Source organism: Aspergillus alliaceus (assembly GCF_009176365.1).
Source record: "Aspergillus alliaceus strain CBS 536.65 unplaced genomic scaffold BDW43scaffold_65, whole genome shotgun sequence".
Taxonomy (NCBI): Eukaryota; Fungi; Ascomycota; class Eurotiomycetes; order Eurotiales; family Aspergillaceae; genus Aspergillus; species Aspergillus alliaceus.
This window is the reverse complement of record NW_022474748.1, coordinates 122,504-148,548: the sequence shown is the minus strand read 5'-3', so window position 1 is coordinate 148,548 and position 26,045 is coordinate 122,504. Positions and strand designations below refer to the sequence as shown.

The following is a 26,045-nucleotide window of genomic DNA, read 5'->3' as shown; positions in this document are numbered from 1 at the left end:
AACTATAATTTAGCGTCTTGGCATTAGGGTTTGGAAGCAACCTTGGCTCGTGAGAGACTGAAGCAGGTTTCGACCCTCAGTGTAAGAGCCAGACCATATCCGCGATTCACCTTCCATCCTTCCAAGGGATATACAAAGAAGATACAGTGACGCCCGTTATTGCTTTCCATGCTTGGATACATAGAGATGGTCTTTCAAACCCTAATCACATGATGTGCTAAACCTAATATGGTTATTTCCGTATTTGAAAATCTGTTACAGAGTTGAATGGTATAATACAGAACGCGTAAAAAACCGAGTAACTCTATGTTCATGTATTGTTACACCTCCAAAAATAAACCATGCCAACCATGACGTCATCCCAACTCAAGCAATAACCCAACCCGCTGCAAACTAGCACGAAACCTCGATCACTGGCAGTGTAAGATCATTGTCCATATGATACATTAATTCTCGAAATTGCCTTGACCAGTGCACACTGAGACTCTCTTTCGCGGCCCCACTGCCAAGGTCTTAGCGCAGATTTTCATTGGGCCTGCGACATCAAGTTGCGGCCTGCTGTAATGTGCCCCTTAGCTAGTACTGTAACTGTCCTGCACATGTAAATTGAACTGCATGATCTCTCGGAGCAATCTCATCCTGTTCCTGACGAAGATCTTCCACCACTTCTTCGAAATTGGTCACTCCAAATCTGCTTTTGCTTGGATGCTGTTTGTGGTTGTTTGCGACCCCTCCAAATGATTGGTTAGAAGTGGATCCAAGAAAAGTTTATTTACGAGCAAAACTGAATGAACATGTGTCCAGGGTTAAACCAAGCTCACCTTTTTGAAGCAAGACTGAGGCTCCGGTTTTCCCAATTTCCTGACTTTTCAGACTTCCTGGTCCATGTTTCTTCACAATCAGCAAGAAAGCCAAGAATCGTAATCAGGATACAGGAGCCAGACCGCGATGCATATCCTTGCAAAAGTTGCTGGCGGCGAAGTTGACGAGCATTACGATGTTCTCCAGGCATTTTTTGCTGAAGGTGCCGACGGTTCGGGCTTAGTGATGACGTTCCAACGGCAACTCTCTGCAGAAGAGCCGTGGAATGGTGATCCTTCAACAGACGATTATTTCAACAACAGTTATTGCATCACCCTCGGATCTGAAGAGACGATATATGGAGGGCTAGAGCAGGTCTCATTTCTGGATTCCCAAGGATATTTCTATTTCTCCGATCATGTGGCTGCCGATCTCGGTACAGGACAACGACTCGTCGTTGATTTTGAGGTGTCTGAGCAAGACCTACAGCGCTTTCAACAGTTTCTCATGGAAGCAGTGACATGGGGAGTCCCTAGTCAGATCCCTCGACTCAACGGTTTAGCCTTCAAAAGTTCCATCATGGAAGCTCCCAACACTCAGCCAAACGAGCCAGAAGAAAGAATTAAGGCCCGCAATCACAGAAACGATCACCTCGAATTCAAATTCATCTCCCAAGAGCAACTGGATCGCGAAGGTGGAAACCCTCCTCCACCCCACAAGCACATCATCGAGCACATCGTCGACTATCTTTCCAACCCATCTCATCTCCCGTCTCACCTCGAACTCGAATTCGTCTCCCAAGAGCAACTGGACCGTGAAGGCGGAAACCCTCCTGATGATGTAGCCGGTTCTAGCGAACCATCCCTTGAGGACATCGAATATCTTTCCAACTTGACTCCTTTCCAGCAGAAAATATACGATAGCCTGCGCGGTTTGGGCTGGATTGATACCAACATTTGCAACTTTCTGATCCAGCTTGAGAACATACGAGGACACATACGGGCTGAACTGAGAATGAAGGGGCAGAGTGAGACCGATATTCAAAAGCTCGAGGATATCTGTAAGACAGATATGAAGGATTTCTCGTATCTCCGACGGTCTGGCGCCAACCGGGCCCTCGAGGAATACCAGACTGAGCTATATCTGCTGCATGAAAACAAGAGACAAAGAAGGGTTATGTTAAATGAAGAATAGTTTCTTCTTCGTCCCTTTTTCGTTTAATTACGAGGCTCACTGGAAGGCATGTATACTGTATCTCGGCGGCAGCTCATTGTATCGCCACATTCTTCCCATTCAGCCAATGGGAGAAACTGAAGCTGATCCGGCTACAGCGGTCCTGTGGCACAATCAGGGGCAGGGCTGAGAGAGTACGAGGCGAAGGGTGTGCGATCGAAGTTACCGGGAGTGGGGCCATATTGCCAATTTCCATCCCATGGGTCGACCGTCTCGGGCTGATAATCATCGTCATCAAAATGGCTATTGGTCATTGTGAGTTATCGTTTCGTGATGAGGGTAGCTTAAGCAGAACTGTAAGAGTGTTAGCCAAGCATCTCTGGTATCCAATAAGATCCGATCCCGCGGCATGAATGATAAGCAATGTGGAGATTTCGAAAAGAAGCCTTACTGTTAGCCTTTCCACCAATTTGACCCGAGATGGACACCCAGGGAAGCGGTAGGCTCTCTGCACTGAAGCAACTGCAAGATGCAGAAGAGGATTGTTGACTAGTTGCCAATTCAAAGGATGCCTTGTTTACTTTGTTTGCATGGAACCTTATGGATAGGGATATCAAAATGAAATTTCAAAATTTCGAAATTCCTGAAATTTGGCTGTTTGAAATGAAATTTGAAATGAGCCTTGAAATCTTGAAATAACGCTAGTCCAAAATTGGTAAGAAGTTAATCAGCTGACCAATCAGGACAATTGGATGGTTCAAGTCGGGCCGGGTGGGGCGGGTGGGAAGTCGGACCTGATCTTCGGTCATTGGCTTGATTGGCTTCATCGGATGATGACCCATCATGCCAAGAAATTTTGAATTAAAATTGAAATGAGAAAAAGTGAAATTTCAATATTTCGAAATTGGTTGGGCAATTTCGAAATTACACCATCCCTACTTATGGAAATTACAAGCTTCTATTTTCAGCGCTTGTACATTACTTACAGGTACATATCATAACATCTATCTGGAATTTTACATGTTCGATACAGAACCTGTAATTTTACAGTATCATGTGATTAGGGTTTGAAATAGCATCTCTATGTCTTCAACATGGAAGGCAATAACGGGCGGCACTGTAGCCCGATGTCAGGGAGAGTCTAAGATTGCCAAGAGGCTTGGAGGAAGTTTTCCAAGGTCATGACGGGATATCACGGTTCAGAGGTCGAAAATTCACATATATAAATGCCTCATGCCCCTGACTCATGTGTCCTTGTTCATTGATCTGTACATGCTTCTGTTGCCTTTCTGCTACAAAAATCGCTACATCCATTTGAACCCCTCCATCTAGATCAAAGTTCTACCACGGAGCCACGTAACAAGACCATTGGAATTGAGATCCCGTTCAAAAGCCCAGAATCTTTCTGTCATCTATCCATACTTCATAATCTCAAGCTACCCAGGTGGGAATCTCGTGCCTCATCCAGCTATCGCCAAAATTCTTGGCCAAATCCCTATCCTACAATCGAAAATGAAGTTCCTCTCTATTTCCCTTGCCGTGCTTACCGCCGCTGTTGTGCAGGCTATGTCTATTCCTATGCCTATGTCTGCTGCCGATACCACAAATAAGGCCTTAGCTGAAGCTAAGCGCGATATTGTCCCAAGAGGCGGGGTAAGCTGGAAGTGGTGCCGTATTTCAGGGCAAGGCTGTCACAAATGAAGCAAGAAAGCAAAGCTAGGGACATGTACAATGTTGGAATCCAAAACCTTTTGTCTCCTGTGTGGCTTGTTTACAATAACTACTTTGTCTGAGACACAGTTACCGAGGGCTCCGCCACTGTACTTTTGGGCACACAGCAAAGACGTGAACCAGATGGAAGAAAAGACTTAGTTAAAGATATGGCGAGGATGAAAGGGTGTGGTGAAAGAAGCGCCTTGATTTTCTTGCTTTGTCCGTGTTCTTTGTGGCTATAAGATTGACCTATCAATCATCATAATTCACTAGTACTGGAGAGCTCGTTGTCTTTGTGAGGAGATATGCGGATCATTACTCCGTTCTTTCCGAGGGTAGCAGTCTTTTGAACCCGACTATATTCTGTTATACACGGTATTATAACTTCTACCTCCGTGGACTGCAGTGAGTCTAGAAAGAAGCGGGGGTGTAAAAGTTGAGCTCAGAGACAAACGACATGCCTTTGTGTGTAAGCCTACTCTGCGTAAAGGGTTGCTGCATCTTGAGCAGTGTTTCTATTGCCTGAGTGAACAAATCGATAAGTCTATACTAGATAAAAGAGATACAGGGTACAATGACTTCTTTAACACAACAACGCAGATTCCAAGTCCGTCCTACAAAGACCCCATCTCCTCATATATGCCTGGCTTAGGTAGAACAAGAAACGCAGCTCTCCCCTTGAGCAACATTTAATACTTGCCGAACGCGCTGCGCGCGATCAAAAGCATTCTTGCGAAAAGCTCAAGGCTTAAATCCTGTTTACAGCTTTCTCCAATTTTATGTTTTCTTTCATGCGAATCTTTATGCAGAATCTTGTACTATGGTTTTTGGGAGTGAACCCCTCAACGCATTTTGAGCCTGTGGAGGCGTCAAAGGTTTAGGTGGATATGCTGGCGCCAAGTACTCTAACTCTGGTGTTGTGCTGGATCAACAAGATCTAGGACGCGTGATTTCCGATAGAACAGATATCCCTCTCCACGCCTTCATTGGTACGCAGGACGAATGATCTCGTGTTCAGGTTGGTGAGACCTGCATCATACAATAAACTAGTCACATCCAGCGCCATATCCAGGGTTAGCTTATGAGATTCGAAATCGGAGCTAAGCTTGGCAAGTCTGCCCTCCCTTAATTGTCACCCACTACAACTTCATTCAGGCCTTGTATGTAGGCGTCTTCTATCACGCGCTCACGATTCCGCAGGATATCGATCAGCATGTTTTTTTGAGTGCGCGCGGGTAAACTATGGAATAGCTCTCTAAGTCTAGCTGTAGGATGCGAAAACGTTCCTCTAACGATACTGACTGCCTTTGGGCAGATCGACATCTATCTGTGCCTCCCGCAGGATCAACATGAGGTCATCTCCTTGTGTGTGCAGCTTTGTTATAGGGCTGGCCATGGGTGATGTTGAGGGGTGTCTGCGGGGATGATAAGGCCGAAAGATTGCCCTATAAATCGCCCATTCGGGGCTATTCAGCTCGATGTTTAGGGGATACTTCCCAAGGAACCTTGAACCTCCCATGAAATATGAAACACTCGTTTCAACGCGAAAATAATTTGAAAAGAAATTACATAAAATTTCTAATGAGGTCTTGGCCTTCTCATTTAGGCTTTACAGCCCTACTTTCCCGAAACCCACAGAAGAAGGATGGATAAAGAGCAGACAAATATTGGGTGCGATGTTCTTGGCCTCGCGATGGAATGCAGGATGAATACGACCTCGGGGCCAAGGGGTTGGGGGCTCAAGCGCCACATAAGGTTGGCGTTCTGCAGCCGGGCTGATTATAGAAACAACCATGTCTTTGTCCGTCTGAGCCCCTGACAATGTCAACAATAACCCCAAACCCTACCCTCGACCCAGAATGGACGCCATCCGCATACGGCTGTCGTGGGAAAGGCGATTTCTGGATCTGGGACTTCCACGCAGATAATGATCGGCGCACGGTACTGGGCGGTCCGTCTCAAACTACGAACTGTTTCCCCTCGACCTGGAATCCTGCTAGTGCTTATGGTGGCACGAAATGTCCAGCGGGCTTCACCTCTGCCTGCCGGTCGTCTGGACCGGCTGTGCCCACAACAATTTGCTGCCCGACGTATGGCTTATGGAATTGCAGTTCCATTCATCGCGGAATAGTCGCTGATAGCTTGTTTGCTCTAGAGTCTACTCATTCAGCTGCGTGGATAATGCGAGCAGTAACCCCCACGGTCCTTGGTTCCCTTGCATTTCGCAGTATGGCACTTCGATGAAAAGGACGGTTACCCGGACCGACTTCGCGATGAACACAATTACCTTCGGGGAAGTCACGCAAAATACCAATCTTCATCTGTTCGCGTTGGGCATGGCCATTGCTAGTCCGGTGGGCAATTCTTTCCAGTTCCTGATTTGATATCGTGCCGAATACCGTGCTGATATAATACGAGACTACAACTGCCACCTCGGACCCCGATGCAACATCGCCGCTCCCCTCTAGTACATCTGAGCTAAGTTCGACGAGTCAATCGAGCATAAGTGCAGGCGCGGCTGCAGGTATCGGGGTCGGATCTGCTGCAGGAGTTGTTCTAATAGCACTGCTGGCATGGTACCTACTGCGGCGTCGGAGAAAATCTGCCGATACGGTCGCTCCCCCAGTTGCAGAGAATCCTGGAGGGTTCAATTATGGGAAGGTCATGCAAAACAGCCCGCCGCCGCAAGAGTTACACGGGGAAGAAGCGAGAGAGCTTCCGGGGTGAGCACAACAGGCGCAATGCATCCGAATATAGTGTAGGGTAATGGTCGACAAATTAATACAGAGGGAATATCAGACAAGTAGAATTGTTGTTCAAAGCCCAGTTAAGCCCAAACATAATGCAAGACGGGACATTCTATTTCCAGCCACAAGAGACCCACCTCCCAACGAGGGTAATAAAAGAAAAAAGGCAAAAAAAAGATGTTGACGAGAGTGGGATTTGAACCCACGCCCCTTTCGAGACTGGAACCTTACTCCAGCGCCTTGGACCGCTCGGCCATCTCGCCTTGGATGTTGAAGTTCTGAGTATTTTTATTATATCAAGGGTATTTTACCAACTCCTAAAAGGCCAATATCTTTTGCCTATGTTACAGTCTCGACAATGCCCCAAAGAATAGAGTCCTCTATTCCAATTATCTGTCATTAGGGCTGAGTAGTGGGGCTAATCGGTGTCTGCTTTCTTTCTGGAATAACGGGTATGGCAATGTGTATGTATATATACACCATCATCCTCTCACTTACCTTACATTTTTCATATTGATATCAATTTACAATGTTTAAATGGAACCCTACTTGACTGTTGGCCAGTACACAGGGTACTTGTTGAATATATTGAGATAGCAAGGTTAAATATTTAACTAGCGTTAGCTTTTGGTCGAGAGGGAAAAGCATAGAATTCCCCACTACTTAACGCCCTGATACAAAGCAAAAATCAACATACATCTTTCCCTCCGCCTAGCACACCTGCGCAACAATGACAAATCATACACCATGGCCCTGAATAATGTCTAAGCCTACATAGAAACCCTAAGATAGCAGTATATAATCTCTGAATTAGACCTATAAACAAAGTAGCATCGTCATAGCTAGGCCACTAGTAATACCGTTTCTACTGGAAGTGAACAAATGGGTTCCGCCGACTCAATATTAGAAGATGAAAAGCCCATGCATTGGCTGGAGAGAGCCATTGTGAAGCACCACAAAGAACATGTGCATAGGACAAGAAAGTTGACAAGTAAAGAATAATCCCAAGTGAATAGAACAAAACCCAAAACATACTGAGCTATATCTTAAATACAAGGCATGTCCATTGTGTTACTATATCCCACAAGGCAACTCAAAGGACTTTGAGGTCACAAGTATTATTCCTTTGTTTCAGTGAACTGTCCAATAGGTGACGCCAAACAGAAGGCCCTACCTAAAGGGAGACAAAAGCTAAGGTAGTACAAAAAGTGCCAATACTCAGCCCGAAAACAATCAAAGAGCCTCCCTGACATATTATTGTCCGATTCATAGACATAGACACGCCTGGAGAACACCTCCTCCCCAAAAGGCCCACCAGAAACCAGCAGCATAAACCTGGTGAAGCAGTTCACTGATGCTACAAGAAACGCACAAATTCCACTTCATATTGCACCCAAGTTTTTGACTGGCAGGGTTATCATATGCGCCAAGTCCTACAGAAACACATATATAATAAGTCAACAGTTCATCCCCCTCCAAGCAAAACAACCAGAACCAACTGCTATATATATATATATCAAGAAAGCCACTACGTACGAGTTATCCCTGTCTCCTCGCCAAAAGCCACCACAGCCATATCCACAGCACCTCGAGTCACTCCCTCGGAATTCCTTTTCCTTTTTTTTTGATAATCACCTATCCCAAGAGACCCAGAGCCATCACAGAACCCAGTACTAACTCTACGGTCAACCACAGCCCCTCCATAAGTGGCAGAAAGCTTTGAAGAGAGGATATATAGCCACCACAAACTGGGAGATTCTTATAGCCCTGCCCTATCCCTGCACTGCAGATACAACCACGGGTTGCTGGATATACATCTGCCAAGGAAAGCGGACTGGCTTAGCCCAGTATATCTGAAGACTGAGAAGGGGAAGCCAAAAGATCAGAGTAGATATTGGGAAGTCGATGGGTGGAATACCCGGGATGCCAATGTCATCTCATATGATAGCACAGATGCTGAAATTTGGCCTGGGTTTGCCCAAGGGGCGTTTTTGTTGGCGTTGTAGATCTGATATGGCCGAGAGAGAAAACAATGATAAGATTGTGTGTATGGAAGCACGGTCAATAGAACTCTATACAAGTACCCTCATACGAGGAGAGTGATATTAAAAGAGGCCTTGTAGAAATAAAGGATTGCTCCGAGGTTTGAAGATTTATTGAGGCTTCATCGTCTACCCCAGGACTTGCTCTATCTCTAGTTGGATTGCGTATATTATCGAATCTACGTGATACGGACTAATGATGGATGGGACTGGGGAGGCTGTCCTGCTTGATTATGATTGGAAGAATATGTTTCTTTATATTATAGAGTGTCTACAGGTGGCATTCCTGGTTAAATGGAAAATCCCTAGAAAGGAAAAGAAATCCTGATCCCTTGTAAAGCGTCAAAGTGAATTGCTGTCCGAGCATAGCCATAGCTACCCATATCCACGTCAAGCATCGTCCAGAACACCCCAACTCCATTGCTTGTATGCCGCCAACGAATAAACCCAACAACCCCGGCCCTTGTAGATCGGCCGGATACAAATGAAAATACATGACAAAGAAAGAAGACACTCAACCAATCCGGTTGAACATCGATATAGTCACATCACCGTCCCTCCACCCGACTTAATGCCCCGAGGATCAGACTAAGGTCTTCTCTCGGCCGTGGGCGCAGGGTGAGGTCCTTGCTCTCGCCTTCCTCCCCTGCAAGCCGGCGCATTGCGTTCCTTGTATCTCGTTCTTCTAGACGCTCGGCGCAAATGCGTAGTACCCGTGATGAGACGGTATCTGACATGGTGCGGTAGAGTTCGATATCGTGGATGCCGGCCGCTAATGAGTCGAGAGTTGGTGCTAACCCACGGGCTATCCGGGAAAGACGTGTGGATACAGCTGAAGGTGTTACTGGGGGTAGGCAGGTTTCTGATGAAGATGATGACGCCGCTTGATCCTCGGTATCTGATGTCCGTTTTGTGGAGTCGGGATCTATCGATTCGTAGATCTTCTGTTGGGAAGGGTCTAATAGAGATAAGTCAATCGGCTCGGACTCGGGCTGCGAATGCTCTGGTTGGCCATTTGCTGCGCTATCATCTTGCTTCGAGGGTTTGATCTGTGGAATAGAAGGTGGCCGAAGAAGTGCGTTGAGAGCGTGCCTCTCTCGTTGTAGCCTTTGCGATGTTAGTGCGTCTCAAGATGCCACGCTCATAGATCATGTACCTCTGTATTTGTTCCTCCAATTCTTTAATCTTATCTGCATTCTGGATATTCTTCGGATTTGGCTTCTTAACCACGACAGCCGGCGGATCCACGTCTTCTCGTTCGAACCAGTTCGAAAGCTGGGAATTCGTAGAAAAGTCTTTAAGCAGTTCTTCCTGGATTACACGCGCTGGAATATTGTTAGCTTGGCCCGAGCATCAAGTTCACCATCACATACCCGCTAGACGAGCGCTCGCGTCTTCCGATCGCTCGCCTGACCGTTTATCGCCCATTGCACGAGTCGCACACCAAATCAAAAGCTGCCTCATCCTCCGTGGTTCCGGTAGGTCACTCGCAATGTGTTTGTAAAATTCAGCCGTGTCAACTTGGTCATGAGGTAATGCTGTAAAAGCTGTCAACATGAGGTCCTGGCCTTTGCAAAAATAATTCACCCACCATTGGACGCCCCAGAGTCAATTAGGGAGCTGGCTCTCCGTCCTCGCATCCCTAAGCTACTCCGTCCTCGCATCCCTAAGCTACTCCGCCTGTTTCCTTTCCCAGATTTTGCCGCACCCCTCAGCTCCTTGTTCCGCTGTATGACCGGCGTATCGGCCACAGGCAATGTAATCTTCGACGTCCCAGCCTGTGGTTCAGGTGAAACATAACCATTCCGTTGGTCCTCATGAGATTTACTCGGCCTGCCCTTCTTGCGCTTCTTCTCTAACGGTACCGTTTCCACATGGTCTCGTCTGCGCGTTGAGCGCGTGGCGCTCGCAGGCTGCGCTTCTGGCTCAGCTAACATCGATTTCGCAGTCGCCCTCGTCTGCCTGCTCGAACCCTCCGATGACTTCTTCGACACTGCCGCACTCTTCTCCGACTTCTCTACTGGTCGTTTTTTAGGTGGCCGGCCTCTCCTCGGTGACGGTTTCGGAGCAGGGCCCTCCGGAGGCTGTGGAAGCTCTGGTATAGTCTCCACTGTCGGTTTCGACTTCTTAGTCTTAATGCGAGTAAACTGGAAACCCTCATCTTCGTCATTGAAAGCGTCTTCTGCAGCGAGATACCGAGATTAGCACACCAATAACCTAAACCAAACATATATACCATATATCCCCAGAGGCGATCGGCAACGCAACGCTCCAAGACGAATAGTAATACTCACGCTTTCTCTTAGCAGCCGTTTTCTCTTCGTTCTTCTCCACACTACTCAAACTCAATCCCGTACTCGATCTTGTCTCCTTTCTACCAGGCGCGGCAGAAGACGCAGGGCGTGCCCGCGCCTGGGACGTTGCCATATCAATTGACTTCAGAGGTTCGCGACGCTTCGTCTTAATCCTAGGGGTTTCCAAAACCGTGACGGTCATGTCACCAGGGACGGACGGGGAAGTCGGTAGCGGTGTAGATATGGTACAAGGTAATGAGCTTAAGGTGAATAAAGCGCAACCTCGCTTCCTCTAGACGGGGAGGGTAGGTTGTGTTGTGAAAAAGGTGGGGATTTGTCTCCTTGCAAATTATTCGGTCCTCGGTGTCGGATGTCGTCGCCTTACTCCAACCCCCTTCAACATGCGACACAAAATTGTATCCAATCTATCAATCGAGTTGTGCCGACCAGATCTCTTCCCGTATTCCTCATCGGTGGTCTAAAGTGTAATGGTTGCGCGGTCGCAGGAAACCGAGCCGGCGGCACCTCGCAACGAGAACGGGGGTGTTGAGGGACGAGTGTCGGGCGGCGTCCAAGGCGCGCTTCCAGGACTCCACTAAGTTCGAGCCGCAATTGACAGCGACCACTCGAGACATTCAAGACGGGATTGTTGACTTGTAGGATTGGCGAGTTTCGCAAAGCGCTCCTTGCGCAGCGGTGCCTAAACACTTTGACGAGTTTGGCTCTTGCAAGTCCGCCGCAAGCACGCGGTTGTTTTGGTCGTGGCGCGTGGGGGACTCGCGCTAGGCCGTTTTGGGAGTGACATCGTCCCTCTTTCGAGTCTCTGTATCTTGACTACAGTGCTTGTTCTATAACTATGTCCTTGAGAAACCCCATTTCGAGAATTTATTACCTGATAACTCCCATTGGCTATACCCGAGATGAATATAATGACATGGAAGTTTATATGTCCAAAAATATCTAACATGTACACACCCCACGGTTGCCGACCCTCATAATAATCCATCAATACTACTTACTGGTAATGCATAGAACTGTACTAGATAGTCGCTCAAAACGAATGACACCAGGTCTCTAAACTCATACCGAAACGCCGTACAATGATTAATTCTTACTCGAGAAACAAAACTTATGCAAATTCCGATGCATCGGTCGGGGGAGCCAAGCTTCCTTCGATTCGGCGCTTGGCAGCTTGCATCTCTTCTGCAGTGACGTTTTCTGCCTTCTTCGGCAGGTCAGGCTCAAACTGAGGAATATCGGGCCGATGACCCACAGACATGCCCACACGAATCTATGACACAAGCGACTCATGTTAGAAAAGGGGGTACGCAACCAGCAAGGGGGTGGGGGGTGGAACTCTTACCAAAGTCTCGAGAGGACCTTTCGAATTGGCCACCAGGTCGCTGTCAAAATTCACCATTCCTTCCTCGAACAGGACCAGAAGCGTGCTTCCACCAAACTTAAAGTATCCCAGCTCTTCGGCTCGAGCGACTTTCTCTCCAGCCTGGCGTGTGATTACCGTACTTCCGACCATCATAGCGCCAACGCAGACCACCATGACACGACCATGAGCAACTGAGTCGATCGGAACGAGGATTCTAACATTCTCTCCATAGACATCCAATGCAGAGCGGATGGCCATCGGATTCACCGTATAGTATTCACCTTCAATGGTCTTGGGCGTTCCGAGGACGCCATCTACGGGAATGTGGAAGCGGTGGTAATCCTGGGGTGCTAGGCGGAACACTCCCAAAGCCCCATTCTTGTAACGGTGGACATCCTCCGGGTAAGCATCACCAAGGAGTCTGTCAATGGAGAACTCCCTTCCTTTGACCCAGATACTAGTTGCTTCGTCAAGGCGGTCGAATACAACCGATCGGCAATCGGCTGGGGAAACAACGATCCGGGGCTCGTCGGGAGCAGAGCAAGGTCGGGCGCCAGGCTTTAGTTCGCGATAGAAGAACTCATTAAAATTCTTAAACTTCTCCAGAGGAAGAAGAACCTCTGACAAGTCGAGTTGGTGGAAGTTGATGAAGTCTTGAATTTGACTCGTTGAAGCGGGGTCATCGTACTTCTTACCCTGCTTGATACTAAGTGACTTGAGAATTTTACGAACTGCGCGAATGGTCAGCTTGAAAGAACTCTTCGTGATGCCTTGGAATAAACATACTTCTCTTCTTTTCCATCTCTCGACTCTTCAGACCCTTATACAGCAGCCGGATACCTAGTCGAACGTAGACGCTCATCCGCTCCTCATTGATCTGTCCCGTGATTCGATCTTGAACGAGAATATTTGCGGAGTTGGCGCCTAACCTGTAGCCTCCGTACGAGATCTTCGTAATCACCTTAGAGTACCACTTGCGCTGCGCCTGACTCGAGGTAACGAAACCACCCATCACCAGGTTGTCGACCTGCCTCCAATCTCGACTAGCGCAGGTAGCGATGTGTGTGATGATATCGGCATCAGAGCGTTTTCCAAGTCGTGGTTGGTGACAAAGAGGACATTCGCGGATTTCAATAACATGCTCTTCGCCCCGCTCGTCACCCAAATCATCGGCATGAAGGTCTCCCTCAGCTGCATTCGGCTGTTCTTCACTGGGTAGCGTTGGTATAGCTGTCCGTTGGGGATCCGTGTTGATGCCAGAGCTTGTTTCAAGAAGGTCATTGTCGTCGCTGGATGGCTCCTCGCTGTCCTGACTGCCTGTCGATGGAGTAGGCGTGAGTCTCCTACCGGCGGTCCTGGAATTCTTCTGCAGTGCCTGAAGGGTGTCTTCCAAGCAAATCACAGCTTGGTCGAAAGTCAAATCCATTGTCTCGCTGGCTTCATTCTCCGCACTGAATCGCTCAAAGAAGCTATCGATGGTTGACTCCTTCAGTGTTGAACCCAGGGTATCGAGCATTGTAGTGATCTCGACTTTGTCAATGCGACTGCTGTCATCGGCATCATATTGCTTCAGCATTAGTCTCCAGAACTGCTGTCGGAGAGCACGGTACGGCATGTATTTGGCTTTGATGAACAGTTCGGGTGAATGCTTGTCCTCCCATCTATCTTTGTTCTTCATCAGCAGCGGAATCCGGTACATCTCCAGGCCATCTGTTTCAAGCGGAGCAATCACACTACCCTCGTTCTGTGAATTGGGCGTAGTTGATAGATAGCTACTACTGCCTTCCTCAGAAAGCGACGAGGATGGGGCTGATGTTGGGATAGGCCTCGGGGCCGATGGCGGGGGGAGTGTCGACTGTTCCTGTACTATTTGGTTTGGTAAGGAAGCTGTAGAGCTCTTAGACCTTACCAAGCCTGGTCTTGACAATTTCGATAGGCTGCTAGTTGATGGGGATGGGCTTATCCCGATCTTGATCCCAGCTTTGTTGTTAGAAAGAGACTCAGAAGACCCAGTAGGATCAAGAGAGGGATCTAAAAACTTATAAAGCCCAGTGTCTGGGTCTGCTTCGGGAGCAGCTTGAATCAACGTTTGCAGGGGAAACCCAGCCGAGGCAACAAAATCATTCCCAGAAAATTTGTCTCGATCCATAACGGTGAAGCTGATGGTGTAGGACTGCTCATGCTTCATGACTTGGAAGACCATTTTCTCGTTGTAAGTTGGGTTTAGATTGTGGCGAACAACCGGAGTGCGAAGCGTCTTTCTGCCGAGTGAAGTCACCACAAACGGATCCATATCAAAGGATGTACGGGTCACTTTAGAGATTGTTAGCAGAGACATGCTGTCTAGAGGTTGGTAAAGCTATACCGTTTCGTTCCGGTGGCAGATCGGTCACCTTGACAATCTCCATGAACACGATGCCCTGTACTCCATTGCCCGCACCAGAGAATTGATAAGCCCTCGCTGCAAGCGACTTCCGCTTGAGTCGAGCGAGACGCAGCCTTCTCCGACGCTTTTCATTGACCTCGGGCCTCCCGAGATCATCGGCCTCATCGGATGTCTCTTCATCTCTATCGGCTTCATCTGATATGGTCGCTGGAATCTGTGGGTAATCATCGTCTTCATCCCCGGCACCGATCAGGGTTTTGAACTTCTGGAAGGTCTCGCTCGGAGGGGCCGTTGGGTTTGCGGTATCAACAAGGGAAAACTGAAGTAGAATCTCTCCCGAGATGTCGTTGTCCTTTTTCTTGCCGGATTTCCGTTTCGACGTGAGAGTGTACCATTTGGGCTTGGGCGATTCATCAGCCTTGTGCCCGATCTCTCCCGTAAATCTAGCCAATACTAACCTGTTGATGTATTTGCCCTTCGGCGAATATTTCTTCCAGAGGAATGTCAAACTCGCCCATATAATCTTTCCCAAACCGGTCATGATCCCAACAAATACACTCGAGCAATGGCACCCCAACGATCGGCATTTCGAAAGTAACGTTCCATTCTGGGTTCAGTGTTTTCGGAATCGTCGGTGTTGATTGTCGCGCATCTCCAAGTGTGACTATGAGGTACTGGTGATTGGACCACGGTCAGTTACGACTCCAGTGGGCGGAGGCTCGGTTGTCAAGGAACCCACTTACTGGGTCGCTGGTTCCATTGCGATCTTTGGCTGCAAGATTCCTCCCCTAGTTATAACACGCAAAATATATTAGTCCTTTCAATCCGCAATGCGCAGAGCCGGGGTAACCCTGCCTGCCGGGTAGTCAGGGGAGGTGCTCACTCACCCGTAAGGCAACCACCTTGAGCACCAGCGGCTTGGCCTCTGGGATCCTCATGGGACTGGTACTTCTGCTTTGGCCAGGAGTGGGCGTATTACTCCGCGAAGTTAAATGAGTACTGAGCCGTTGCGGCAACGGTAACCGCACCATGATGGCCGTCGGGTGGGGGAAGTAGTGAGACGGAGATGGAAACGGGACACGTCGCGTCAACAGCAGGAGCTGACGGGTAAGAAGAGGACAAAGTCAAGATATACGAAGAGAATGAATCAAACAATGTAATTGAGGGTATTTAAAAAGGGTGAGAGTAGTATATGTGTGGTAAAGTAGGCAAGTGGTGGTTCAGAAAGTCGCTCCAGCACGGAGATGTCGCGCGGGAAGTGTGAAGTTTCCGGGTCGATCCAAGATCTACTCAGGGCGATCCAAAAAAAAAAAAAAAAAAAAAAAAAAACAAATGATAACAATCAGTCAGACCAAGACGGGTAAACTGCGCTTTTGAAAACTGGGGAACCAAAGACAGAGACAATTGCTTGTCCAGACTCTTTCACGATGGGGCGGATGGGGGGAAATGTGAAAGAGAGAGGGGGCAGATGAGTGAGGGAAGTGGGTGAACTAAGTCCAGAGTTCACTATGAGGTCTGATAATACCGATAGGCCCGGAGAACTAAGTATGGGCTTTTGAGGGGAGGGAATTTTAGAATTACTGGGGCGTTGCACTAGGCAGTTCTGGTTTTTTCTTCTTCTGTAAGAATATTTTTGATCCCCGGATCCGGTCCAAGATTTATATGGTGTAAGGTAAGTAGAGTAAGTATGCAGTGAAGTAATTTCCCACCTAAGCAAGTCATTCTGATGGGCACTGCATGAATTGCTGCCAACCAGACCACAAAAAAGCTTCTAAAATAAAATCGAATGGATTCCTACGGAACCTTCGGTTCGAGGACTTGGCACTGCTCCATCCCCAACGACGTCAATGATCCACTCACACCGTCTCCACTCGTTGAATTGAGTTGAATTGAAAGTCATGGACATCGAATGTGGCTGCCTAGTGTGGCTAAGGTGAAAAGTAACCCTTACCTCTCTTAGCAATAGTAGTAGTATTTGGTACGGAGTACTCTGTACCCTAGAGAGATATCACTGCAGTAGAAGTGGAGGTGAGGTAACGTGCATCTTGAAACTTTTCGGGAAAAAAGAAATCAAACCAGTCCAATGGAAAAACAATGAGTATCACAATAAAGAAATCTATACTGAGGGTCATCCCTTGCTCGACATTGGAATTGGTTTCATTCTACTAGCTTTTAGGTTAAAATCCCAACAAATGCCGCAGGTGAACTGAACTCTTCCCCTCACTTAATCTCTCATACTTCTTCCTTACTCTTACTCTACGTTACCCTCAATACATAAATATCTCACGGATACGGCGTACAATAATAATAATACCTGACCGATAGGACCGTACATAAGCGATTATTTGAAATCCTTACATGCTCCCAATACCTTATTTACAGCGCCTACAGTCCTACACACTCTACTATTACTTCTGAAGTTCCCAACCCCGCCCATTCACGACAACAGACCTAACTAATTTGTCTTGATAGATTAAAATGCACCGTACTAATCCATAGTGCATAGCCAAGAAGGCCAACATACCCTGTGCATGCATACTACCTGCATACTCCAATCATTTCAGTCTAGTTTGGGCAGTGGCCCTCTCTCAGCCTCTTCTCCTTATCGTTGAATGAGGGGTAGAAATGTAACAGAATTGCTTCAAAATTCAGGTCGTGACCGTTCTGTCTCCTTTTTTCATTTTGGCCCGGTGCCCCGCACTTATCATGCATTGAACGCATGGAGGTCACGTCGATCGACCCTCTTGTTATGGTTAAATTGAAGAATAGATATCTTGTGTATTCAGATTCTGGAGGGATCTTAGGGGTTAAGGATATATATAGCCAGATATATGCATACATACAGTGCATATGTAGGTATGTATCTTCGGATTTATTATGCGTCCCTCTTTGCTTCTACTTCCCCGCTCTTTGAAGTCTCCCCTTTTTTTTCTTCTTTTCACTACCGACGCTTTCCTAACCCCAAAATTTAACTCCGGCGTATGTCGTCAGGTGGACTAGGATACGCGAGCCGAGGCAACTCATTGTGAAAACTTCTAGCCTGAAATTGGAGTTCGAGGACCGGATGTTTCGTGTCAGACTGAGGATTTAGGCGTTGTTTCAAAAAAAAAGTTATCAGTGTCAGAGTGGGGTACAACACCGGGTGTATCTTCCACTCGTCGATATCGCCATTGGCAATTCGAGGATGTCTATGAGCGTCTAGAACATAGTTACGTGTCTATGACTCTCTCCTACTAGACTATGTGGATAGGGGGTGATGACTGCTATTCTCCTTTAGATATCTGTTAAATAGCGGGCCTTTTTTTTTTAAGCTAATACAACTTGGCCGGATACCTCAAGAGTGGTCAGTATTGACTGGGCGCCTGAAGGACATCCGAAAGAAACTAACTCCAGATAAATCAATCCCGTCTCCGCTCATTCGTTCGGCCCCACACTTCATCTGCATTGGCTTTCCCCTTCGTCTCTGGCACCCACCAGTAGACAAATCCTCCAAGGAGGCAGGCCATCATAGCAAAGATCCAGTAGATCTTGCCCCGTCCGCCCAGCAAATCGTTCAACATAGGGAAGAATTGGGCCACGAGAAACGTGGAAACCCAATTCGCTGCCAGCGCCCAGCTCTGCGCGGCACCGACGGCCTCTGGACCGACCAGCTCAGACGCCAGAATAAAGGGAACGGGGCCAAGACCGACGGCAAAGGAAGACACAAAGAGTAGCACGGCAATAGTAGACAAAGCCTTCAAGTTGAAGTAGATCCCTAGTGCCAATAGAGCGGAATTGAGACCCATGCCGCCGATGCTCAGGAGAAGGCACGGCCGCCTACCAATTTTGTCCGGTAGAGGTGAGCAGGCCAGTGTAATAATAAGATTGATGGCGGAGATGATCACGGTCAACAGGGCGGCCGTGGTGGGGAGGATGGTTTGCAAGAGTGAAACGCTGTACATGATAATGCTGTTAATACCGCTGAGCTGTTGGGAAACCATCACTCCCACCACAGCAATGATTGCAGGGCGGTAGAAAGGATCGGTAATAGCCCGTGTAATTGTAACGGGAGGCTGCTTGGAGGGCATGTTGCCTGACGGGGGCGAGAGCAGTGACTGCTCTTCCCCGGAGCTGTTCTCAGCTCCTGCAGAGGTTCTCCAGCCTTCAACCTCTGGCTCGATATCTGTGTTCTTTCCCCGTATGCGTTGTAGTACCTGTCTGGCAACATTCCCCTTCTGATGGTCTGCAAGCCAGATGGGACTTTCCGGAACCAAGAAGAGACCAAGAAGCTCCAAGCATCCGATAACACCCGCAATTGCAAGAATTACTCTCCACATATTTCCTCTGCTCAGGAAGTAACCAAGGGACTGCGTTAGCAGAATACCGACGTTCGTCATGATCTGAGTAAAAGCACCGAAAAACCCTCTAGCACTGGGAGGAGCAATCTCGGATATATAAATTGGACCCACGACGATGGAAGCGCCCGCGCCCACGCCAGACAAAAGCCTACCGAGACTCAACACGGGTATACTTGGTGCGAATGTTTCCGCTATAGGCCCCAGGATAAAGAAGATAGTGGTCGCTCGCAGGGCGAATAGGCGACCATGTTTGGTGGAGACTGGGCCTGCCAGCAGAGCTCCTATTAACCCACCAAGAGTGTAGATGGACGACACCAGGCCGAATTGGGATGGGTTCATAGGTATGCATTGCGGGAGGCTCGGTGCTGTCGTCGAATGAATACTTTTCCGCTCGCAGGTGATCACGGCCTGGGGGGCATTCAACTCAGCCTGTTATAACATGGTGTTAGTGAAGCACTGGAGCTGCCAGTTATGGACGGTTCTGCGATACCAGATGATATCCGAATTGGAGCGGCCCCAACGTAGTGATAAACACTAGGTATATCAGGTATGGAGTGACCTTCGACCCGCTTGACCCACTGAGGACCATGGTGCATATGCTGTCCTGCTTTCCGGGAGATCTCAAAGTTGGGTTACGATCATTGGTATGATTGAAGATTGATGATTCGATGCTGAGGTTGGAATCATTCCCCTTTATCTCACGCAGAGGGATGACGTTTACCTGGTTCCTTATCGGGCGGTATGTAATGTATGTATGTATGTATGTATGTATCGTATCGGGTTAAGGAAACTCCGGATAAAAAAATTAAACACTGAAACACATTCCAAGTCAAGTCTTGTTTCAAGCACCTTCATCTACTGGTAATATCACCCGCAAGTCGACGATAAGTAAATCGATCCTTTGTTATTAGTACTTTAATTATAGTTCCTCTAGGTGTATTAGATATATACCAGAGAACAATACCCGAAATGGAACCTTATTCATAAAGATAAGTCAGAGAACCATGGATGGATTCCAGGCTAGCATCTGATATCAAAGCTGGCTTTTGCCATAAAGTTGAAGACGCTATCTACACTATATCACAGAAGACAGGCAGATGATACCCCTGGACAATCCGTGTATATATGTCAACTTAGGGCTTGGATGATAAGTACTAATCTTTGTTCCTGACCTTGGACATCCACACTAAATAAGAACACGTGTTCATTACCTTATTCTACGGAGAATAAACCGCCCAAGCTTGTCTAACAAATCCATCAATTCGCTACTAGTGATTTGTAGGTAGACGTATTGGATCCATTCATCTACCGGATACGAGGATAGCACAACATGCAATACGACCCATACCTTCCCTCTCTAGGACTAAAAGAATAATAATACGAGGCAGCAGTAAAGGGCTTTGTCATGATTGTCTCGAGTATTAATATAAATATGACAGTATTCTCTTTCATTACTTCTAGGCACCAGCGTTCCCATTCATCTTTCCACCTGAGCAGCCAACACAATGGAATCCCGAGAATATATTTACAAAAAAGGCGGCGAAGGGGAGGATCTTCTGACTGATGTGCACTGGATGAGAAATTCCCCCAAGGGTGGCAGTCCAATCGGTTGGTGTGCTTCTCCATGAATGAAGATGCATCCCTCGTTGACTTTGACAATACAGCAATCATATACCATGCCGGCGGCTTTGTCAAATGGTCCAAAGAGGTCGTTCCAAAATCTGAAATATCTACTTTGGCAAGATTGGGATTCGTGGTAGTAGTACCAAACTACAGACTATGTCCGCAAATCTCTGTCGTCAATGGACCGATCGCCGATTCCAAGGACTGTTTAGTGTGGGCGGCCACGAAGTTGACCGAATTACTGCAGACCGAGTCTGTTGTTGTAGATTCAACACGAATTGTAACCATGGGACACTCTGCGGGCGGGACATTAGCTCTGCTGATGGTGCGTACATTTTCAAAGACATGCAGAGTCAAGGCACACGGTGTTTAACCAAAGAATAGGGCTCCGTACCGGAAGTCCCAGTAACAGCAGTCCTTGACTTCTACGGCCTCAAGTACCTTTCCGATCCGGTGTGGCAATTGCCTATCCCCGAATTTGAGGAATCACCCTCCTGGCCGCAGGAATACATCGACAAGATCTACGAAGGACCCCAGGTTTCCGCCGAGGTGCCTCACTTGGGTGACGACGCTTCTCCGAGGGAGGCATGGTTCGCTACCCATATGAAGCAGGGAACGTTGCTGGATAAGATAGTTGAAGGCGGAGATAAGAGTTATATAGATGGTACGAATCGGTTTTCAGCGTCATTCCCTCGGACCATGTTCATTCATGGGACGGCAGACAAAGTGACACATCATCGATTTAGCGTACGGGCACAGGAAGACTTGAAGAAGCTGGGAGTCGCAGCAGATCTCTTGCTGGCGGATGGTGAGAAGCATGTGTTTGATTTGACGTTGCAGGAAGATGATGTGAGCTTTGTCGAATATGTCTTACCAGGGCTGGAGTTCCTTGCCCGGGCAGTGGGTCTGCTGTAGTATTAGTTTTATACGGTTTAGGATGGCTTCGCGACTCCGTTGAAGTTTACGGCTACTTCTTATGAATCACTGAATTGATCACCTTGTATATTGGAAGTGGTCTCATATTACCCGATAGTCTTACTGTAGAGGGTCAATAGAAGACAAACAAAACTACAATTGGATCAGTCCAGAGAGGCTTGCTGACTAAACCGTTTGAGGCATTCGATGCAAACAAATGCTAGACAATCAGGCGATCGTCTCTCCAACTTCTCCTCATCCTCCAAACCATTTGATTTGATTCCTCCCTATCGCCATTACTCCTGCATCCTGCAGGTCTCATGGTCTTGGTGGAGCTGAACCCCCCGTACCTCCCTTTTCTCTTCGTGCACTGTTCGCACCACACCACCTAGCCCACTGAGTTCCATGGGCCGGAACGCTGTCTGTCTCCTGATTTATTGAAGCTAGCCCTCCGGCCATCTCCACATTCGCCTCTCACACTCCAATGAGTCTGACAAACCCGCCCTCATCATCCGGCCCGTTAACTGCTGCTTCATCCAGGCCCACTGCGGCCACCGTCAGCCAGAGTCTGTCTCTGAAAAAGAACCTGCAGGCCGCTGTTGATGGTAATACCAGTTATTATAATCTTCTATTATAATCCTTATCCTTTTGTTTTCTAAGAAAAAAACCTTATTTTGAGACACTTTCCCTTCCTCTTTGTTCGACCGGTTTGTTTCTTTTTCTTTATGATTTTATTTTCTTAGGGTTGTCCCGTCGCGATGTGCCCTGGCTGAGTGAAAGATATTCTTGTCTCCTTGCTCTTATGAACACCTATAATATTACTACTATATAAAACGCTCGCAAAGAGGACGATCAGCCTCAACCAGGATCTTCTTAGCGTTTTTCTTTCATCATGTTTGGAAGGAATTTCCCGTTTTTCAACTCTATCGGCGGGTTTTATCCACGTGGTAATGGCTTTCCCTGAACTGGTATTGGATTGAAAGAGCTCCATATCCCGTTTCCCCTTTGATTGCCTCTTTGTTTCCCTGGCACTTATCATCGGTACTATCTAGTATTTGAGCTGCTGGTTTACGTATAGCGCGGAGCGGAATCTGGAAGCTAACACCATCTGTTGTGCAAGAGCAACTAGACTCGAGAAAGTCGTCTGGAACTGGATATACCAGCAAAGTCCGTGTTCGCGACAAATATCACATTGTGGGATTCATCAGCAGCGGCACGTACGGACGGGTCTACAAAGCCCTTGGCAAAAATGGCCAAAAGGGCGAATTTGCGATTAAAAAGTTGGCAGGATCACTCCGCTATTCCGTTAGTCTCGGATTGCTGACCAGTCGTAGGTTTAAACCGGATAAAGAGGGTGAGATCATCCAGTACACCGGCCTCTCCCAGTCTGCGATTCGGGAGATGGCCCTGTGCTCCGAGCTAGATCACGCCAATGTTGTGCAGCTAGAAGAAATTATTTTAGAGGACAAGTGCATCTTCATGGTCTTTGAGTATACAGAACATGATCTACTTCAAATTATCCATCATCATACTCAACCGCACAGACATGCTATTCCGGCCCCAATGGTCAGGTCGATCCTGTTTCAGCTTCTCAATGGCTTACTCTACCTACATACAAACTGGGTGTTACATCGGGATCTGAAACCAGCCAACATTTTGGTTACGTCAGGTGGCGCCATCCGTATTGGGGATTTGGGTCTAGCTCGTCTGTTTTACAAGCCCCTCAACTCTCTCTTCTCAGGCGATAAAGTCGTGGTGACTATATGGTATCGTGCCCCAGAATTGCTAATGGGTAGTCGTCACTACACTCCAGCCGTTGACCTCTGGGCCGTTGGATGTATCTTCGCAGAACTCCTCTCTCTTCGCCCTATCTTCAAAGGCGAGGAGGCCAAGATGGACAGCAAGAAAACAGTACCCTTTCAACGAAACCAAATGATGAAGATCATCGAAATCATGGGCCTCCCCACCAAAGACACCTGGCCGGGTATAGTATCGATGCCCGAATATTCTCAACTTCAGTCATTAGCTATGTCACGCGCTCCAGGCCATTTCCCTCGCTCCTCGAATCTGGAAGGTTGGTATCAAAGCTGCTTAAAAAATGGCGGGTATGCTACCTCGTCCAATGCCGGGACTCCCGGTGCCGATGGATACGATTTGTTGTCGAGACTGCTGGAGTATGATCCTACCAAGAGGATAACTGCGCAAGAAGCCCTGGAGCACCCGTACTTTAAGAATGGTGGTCCTATTTCTGCCAACTGTTTCGAGGGCTTTGAGGGGAAATATCCTCACCGTCGTGTCACTCAGGACGATAATGATATCCGGTCTGGAAGCCTACCTGGCACCAAGCGAAGTGGGTTGCCGGATGATAGTTTGATGGGACGCGCCTCAAAACGGCTCAAAGAATAAAAAAAATAATAGTTTTCGATATCTTGAGAGGCTATTCATAGCGTTGCAGCGATGTCATTTACGAGCTCCTCGATCTGCATATACACCTATTACATCCTTTGGCATTTTGCAATTAGCGTTGGAGGGTTTTTTGTTGGAATGACAGTGAATTTAGCATATTTAGAGCAAATAAGAAGACATATATGGATCATTCAGTGAAGAGTTATTAATCGTTTCAGCGTCATTTTAGGTATCAATGGATATGCCGAGTGTTAGATGATTAGTACACATTCAAGATTCATTCCCACATTTGCGCCCCAGATACCCATCCGCCCAAACCCATTGCCCTATGTCAAAATAAGATGAGATGAAATAAAGAAATTACAATAAATGACTCTAGGAAAACATCGCTTAATACCCTGTTATCGCGTTAGTCATCTCCATGCAAAGAAGATTTCCGTGTACATACCGTTCTGCTCCCTTCTGCTGTCTCCGCCCTCATTGTCATGATCATCATCCCTACCAGAGAGGGCAGAAGCCTGACCAGCCGCATCACTGATGTGCTGCTCATCGCCGCGAAGTTTCTCGAAGTAGGCTTTGATATCTTCCGCACCAACAGCCCTTCCGGTCTCCGCAAACGGCTTCAGGAATTCCTTCACTTTGTCGCGCAGATGATTGTATACCATCGCGCCTTCAATCGCTCGTACACGGTCGATATTGCTCAACGCGGCTTCACCGCGGTCAAGAAGGCTACCGGTTCCGGTGCTGCCACCGCCATTAGCTTCCCCATCTTCGGAGATTGGGGGCTCATAGGTTTCTTCCTCTTCACGGAGTTGGGCATGTGGAGCGAGATTGGGATAACAGTCGCGACAGCGGCAGAAGTGATCCCGGAAGTCTTCTTTCAGGAACAGTGAGAACGTGTCTGAAGGAGGGTTGGGTAGGGAATCGTGCTTGTTCTTTGGAAGAGACGGTTGAGTAGACTCCTCTGTCGGTTCGGGATCGGACTGGGACTTAGTTTCTGAAATAGTATTCACCGTCTCTCCCTTAGTCCGCTTTGCAGCGGGCTCGCTTTCTTCGTCCTCCATTTTCCGTTTCTTGGAGTCGGTAGATTGCTCCCCAGCGGCATCTGTAGCTGTGGTCTTTGTTGTAGTTTCGGTCGCCTTGGGCAATCCGCCCTCCTTGTAAACAGGGGGGAGGAAACCTGCTGCCCCCGCATATCGCTTCAGCCAGGGATTCGAATCAACGCACTTGTAACAGAGGAATGTCTCGAAATCATCTTCTCTAGGAAATCCCGGAGGGAGTGGTGTCTCATCATCATCATCCTCAGTCTGACCATCTTTACCTGCCTCTTTCTTGATCTCCTTATACCAATCTCGCGGCAACCCGATGAGACACTCTGGATGCCACCAGTCTTCTCCACAGCCACCCGATTCGACGTCCCCAAGACCAAGACACTGAAACATGGTTCCCTTTTCTTGTTCGGCATCGTAATCTTCGGCACAACCACAGAACTTGTTCTGGAAATTGTGGTTGTATTTGTTCCCAGGATGCGGAATTTCAGAATGGACGCCCTTCGCGCCGGTCTTGGGATCGTTGCGCAGCGTGCATGGCGCAGTTGAAGGCATGCGAGTTGTACCGCAATCGCAGACAAAGTTTCTCTTGTTGAATAACTCAACCAGAGTGTGTTCGCCGTGGCAGGAAATGGAGCAGGAGTAGCATACGCCTGCTGCGGTGTACAGCGTGTCGGGGGTCTTAGGAGGAGGATTGCAGGTTAAGCAAGCGTAAAGCGTCTGTCGTAGTGGTCCTAAGGCTTGTGTGCAAGAATCGAATGACTAGGAAATTAGTTCTGTATGTCGCAGAATACCGAGGAGGGACGTGAGCTCACATAAGGAAGGATTTCGCGTGCATCCGCTTCGAGTTGCATCTGAGTCTCAATAAACCTGGAGCGCGCTGTTAGGGGTTATATTCTTTTAAATCTCTTAACCCATGGGCGTGTATATCTCCATAGAAGGAGGGATAGCGAAAGTACTTACTCCTTCGCAGTCTGCGAGTTCTGCGAGCTGAAGCTCTCGCGCCGGTTCCCAACATTGTTACCGTTCTTTGCCTGGTCGGCGTTCGGCAGCGCGGTATCGGACTTTTCCATATTTTATCGAGATATCACCGATTTAGAAATAAATATCTCAATCAACGATGATATGATGGTGAAAGATTGTTACACTCAACCCTCGTTTGCGCTCAGATACCG

At 47.8% G+C, this 26,045-nt stretch overlaps 9 protein-coding genes and 1 non-coding gene across 10 annotated transcripts; 5 read left to right on the top strand and 5 right to left on the bottom strand.

Annotated features, from left to right (window-relative positions):
- The first annotated feature begins 583 nt into the window (after positions 1-583).
- BDW43DRAFT_291377 (immunity protein 7-domain-containing protein) lies at positions 584-2,532 on the top strand. Its single transcript, XM_032043610.1, has 2 exons — positions 584-744; positions 805-2,532. Exon 2 carries the CDS (start codon positions 949-951, stop codon positions 1,993-1,995), a length of 1,047 nt encoding a protein of 348 aa, XP_031895275.1. The 5' UTR covers positions 584-744; positions 805-948; the 3' UTR covers positions 1,996-2,532.
- A 671-nt stretch (positions 2,533-3,203) lies between these two features.
- BDW43DRAFT_291375 (uncharacterized protein) lies at positions 3,204-4,102 on the top strand. The gene has a single exon (XM_032043609.1). It carries the CDS (start codon positions 3,487-3,489, stop codon positions 3,673-3,675), a length of 189 nt encoding a protein of 62 aa, XP_031895274.1. The 5' UTR covers positions 3,204-3,486; the 3' UTR covers positions 3,676-4,102.
- Positions 4,103-5,474: 1,372 nt separating this feature from the next.
- On the top strand, positions 5,475-6,443 carry BDW43DRAFT_291374 (uncharacterized protein). The gene is made up of 3 exons (XM_032043608.1): positions 5,475-5,777; positions 5,843-6,041; positions 6,106-6,443. Exons 1-3 carry the CDS (start codon positions 5,509-5,511, stop codon positions 6,412-6,414), a joined length of 777 nt encoding a protein of 258 aa, XP_031895273.1. The 5' UTR covers positions 5,475-5,508; the 3' UTR covers positions 6,415-6,443.
- A 172-nt stretch (positions 6,444-6,615) lies between these two features.
- On the bottom strand, positions 6,616-6,697 carry BDW43DRAFT_t208. The gene has a single exon. It is a non-coding gene; the product is annotated as a tRNA-Leu (tRNA).
- Positions 6,698-8,765: 2,068 nt separating this feature from the next.
- Positions 8,766-11,576, bottom strand: BDW43DRAFT_291372 (Mis12-Mtw1 family protein). The gene is made up of 5 exons (XM_032043607.1): positions 10,771-11,576; positions 10,068-10,658; positions 9,850-10,014; positions 9,633-9,801; positions 8,766-9,583 (listed from the first exon to the last, which is right to left on the bottom strand). The coding sequence occupies exons 1-5, from the start codon at positions 10,970-10,972 to the stop codon at positions 9,025-9,027; spliced, it is 1,686 nt and encodes a 561-aa protein (XP_031895272.1). The 5' UTR covers positions 10,973-11,576; the 3' UTR covers positions 8,766-9,024.
- A 323-nt stretch (positions 11,577-11,899) lies between these two features.
- On the bottom strand, positions 11,900-15,571 carry BDW43DRAFT_315931 (putative phosphatidylserine decarboxylase Psd2; the record flags this gene model as incomplete). The annotated part of the gene is made up of 7 exons (XM_032048169.1): positions 11,900-12,061; positions 12,134-12,885; positions 12,941-14,467; positions 14,520-14,940; positions 14,999-15,214; positions 15,284-15,328; positions 15,428-15,571. 7 exons carry the CDS (start codon positions 15,569-15,571, stop codon positions 11,900-11,902), a joined length of 3,267 nt encoding a protein of 1,088 aa, XP_031895271.1.
- Positions 15,572-17,664: 2,093 nt separating this feature from the next.
- Positions 17,665-19,678, bottom strand: BDW43DRAFT_217522 (putative MFS glucose transporter). The gene is made up of 2 exons (XM_032039356.1): positions 19,368-19,678; positions 17,665-19,306 (listed from the first exon to the last, which is right to left on the bottom strand). Exons 1-2 carry the CDS (start codon positions 19,464-19,466, stop codon positions 17,939-17,941), a joined length of 1,467 nt encoding a protein of 488 aa, XP_031895270.1. The 5' UTR covers positions 19,467-19,678; the 3' UTR covers positions 17,665-17,938.
- A 33-nt stretch (positions 19,679-19,711) lies between these two features.
- BDW43DRAFT_217474 (alpha/beta hydrolase) lies at positions 19,712-21,600 on the top strand. The gene is made up of 3 exons (XM_032039354.1): positions 19,712-20,485; positions 20,542-20,825; positions 20,885-21,600. Exons 1-3 carry the CDS (start codon positions 20,383-20,385, stop codon positions 21,413-21,415), a joined length of 918 nt encoding a protein of 305 aa, XP_031895269.1. The 5' UTR covers positions 19,712-20,382; the 3' UTR covers positions 21,416-21,600.
- Position 21,601: 1 nt separating this feature from the next.
- ssn3 (cyclin-dependent serine/threonine protein kinase SSN3) lies at positions 21,602-24,211 on the top strand. Its single transcript, XM_032039353.1, has 3 exons — positions 21,602-22,362; positions 22,536-22,695; positions 22,750-24,211. The coding sequence occupies exons 1-3, from the start codon at positions 22,308-22,310 to the stop codon at positions 23,819-23,821; spliced, it is 1,287 nt and encodes a 428-aa protein (XP_031895268.1). The 5' UTR covers positions 21,602-22,307; the 3' UTR covers positions 23,822-24,211.
- On the bottom strand, positions 24,017-26,034 carry BDW43DRAFT_217512 (putative metaphase-anaphase transition protein (Mlo2)). Its single transcript, XM_032039355.1, has 3 exons — positions 25,686-26,034; positions 24,270-25,632; positions 24,017-24,219 (listed from the first exon to the last, which is right to left on the bottom strand). Exons 1-3 carry the CDS (start codon positions 25,722-25,724, stop codon positions 24,212-24,214), a joined length of 1,410 nt encoding a protein of 469 aa, XP_031895267.1. The 5' UTR covers positions 25,725-26,034; the 3' UTR covers positions 24,017-24,211.
- Positions 26,035-26,045: the final 11 nt, after the last annotated feature.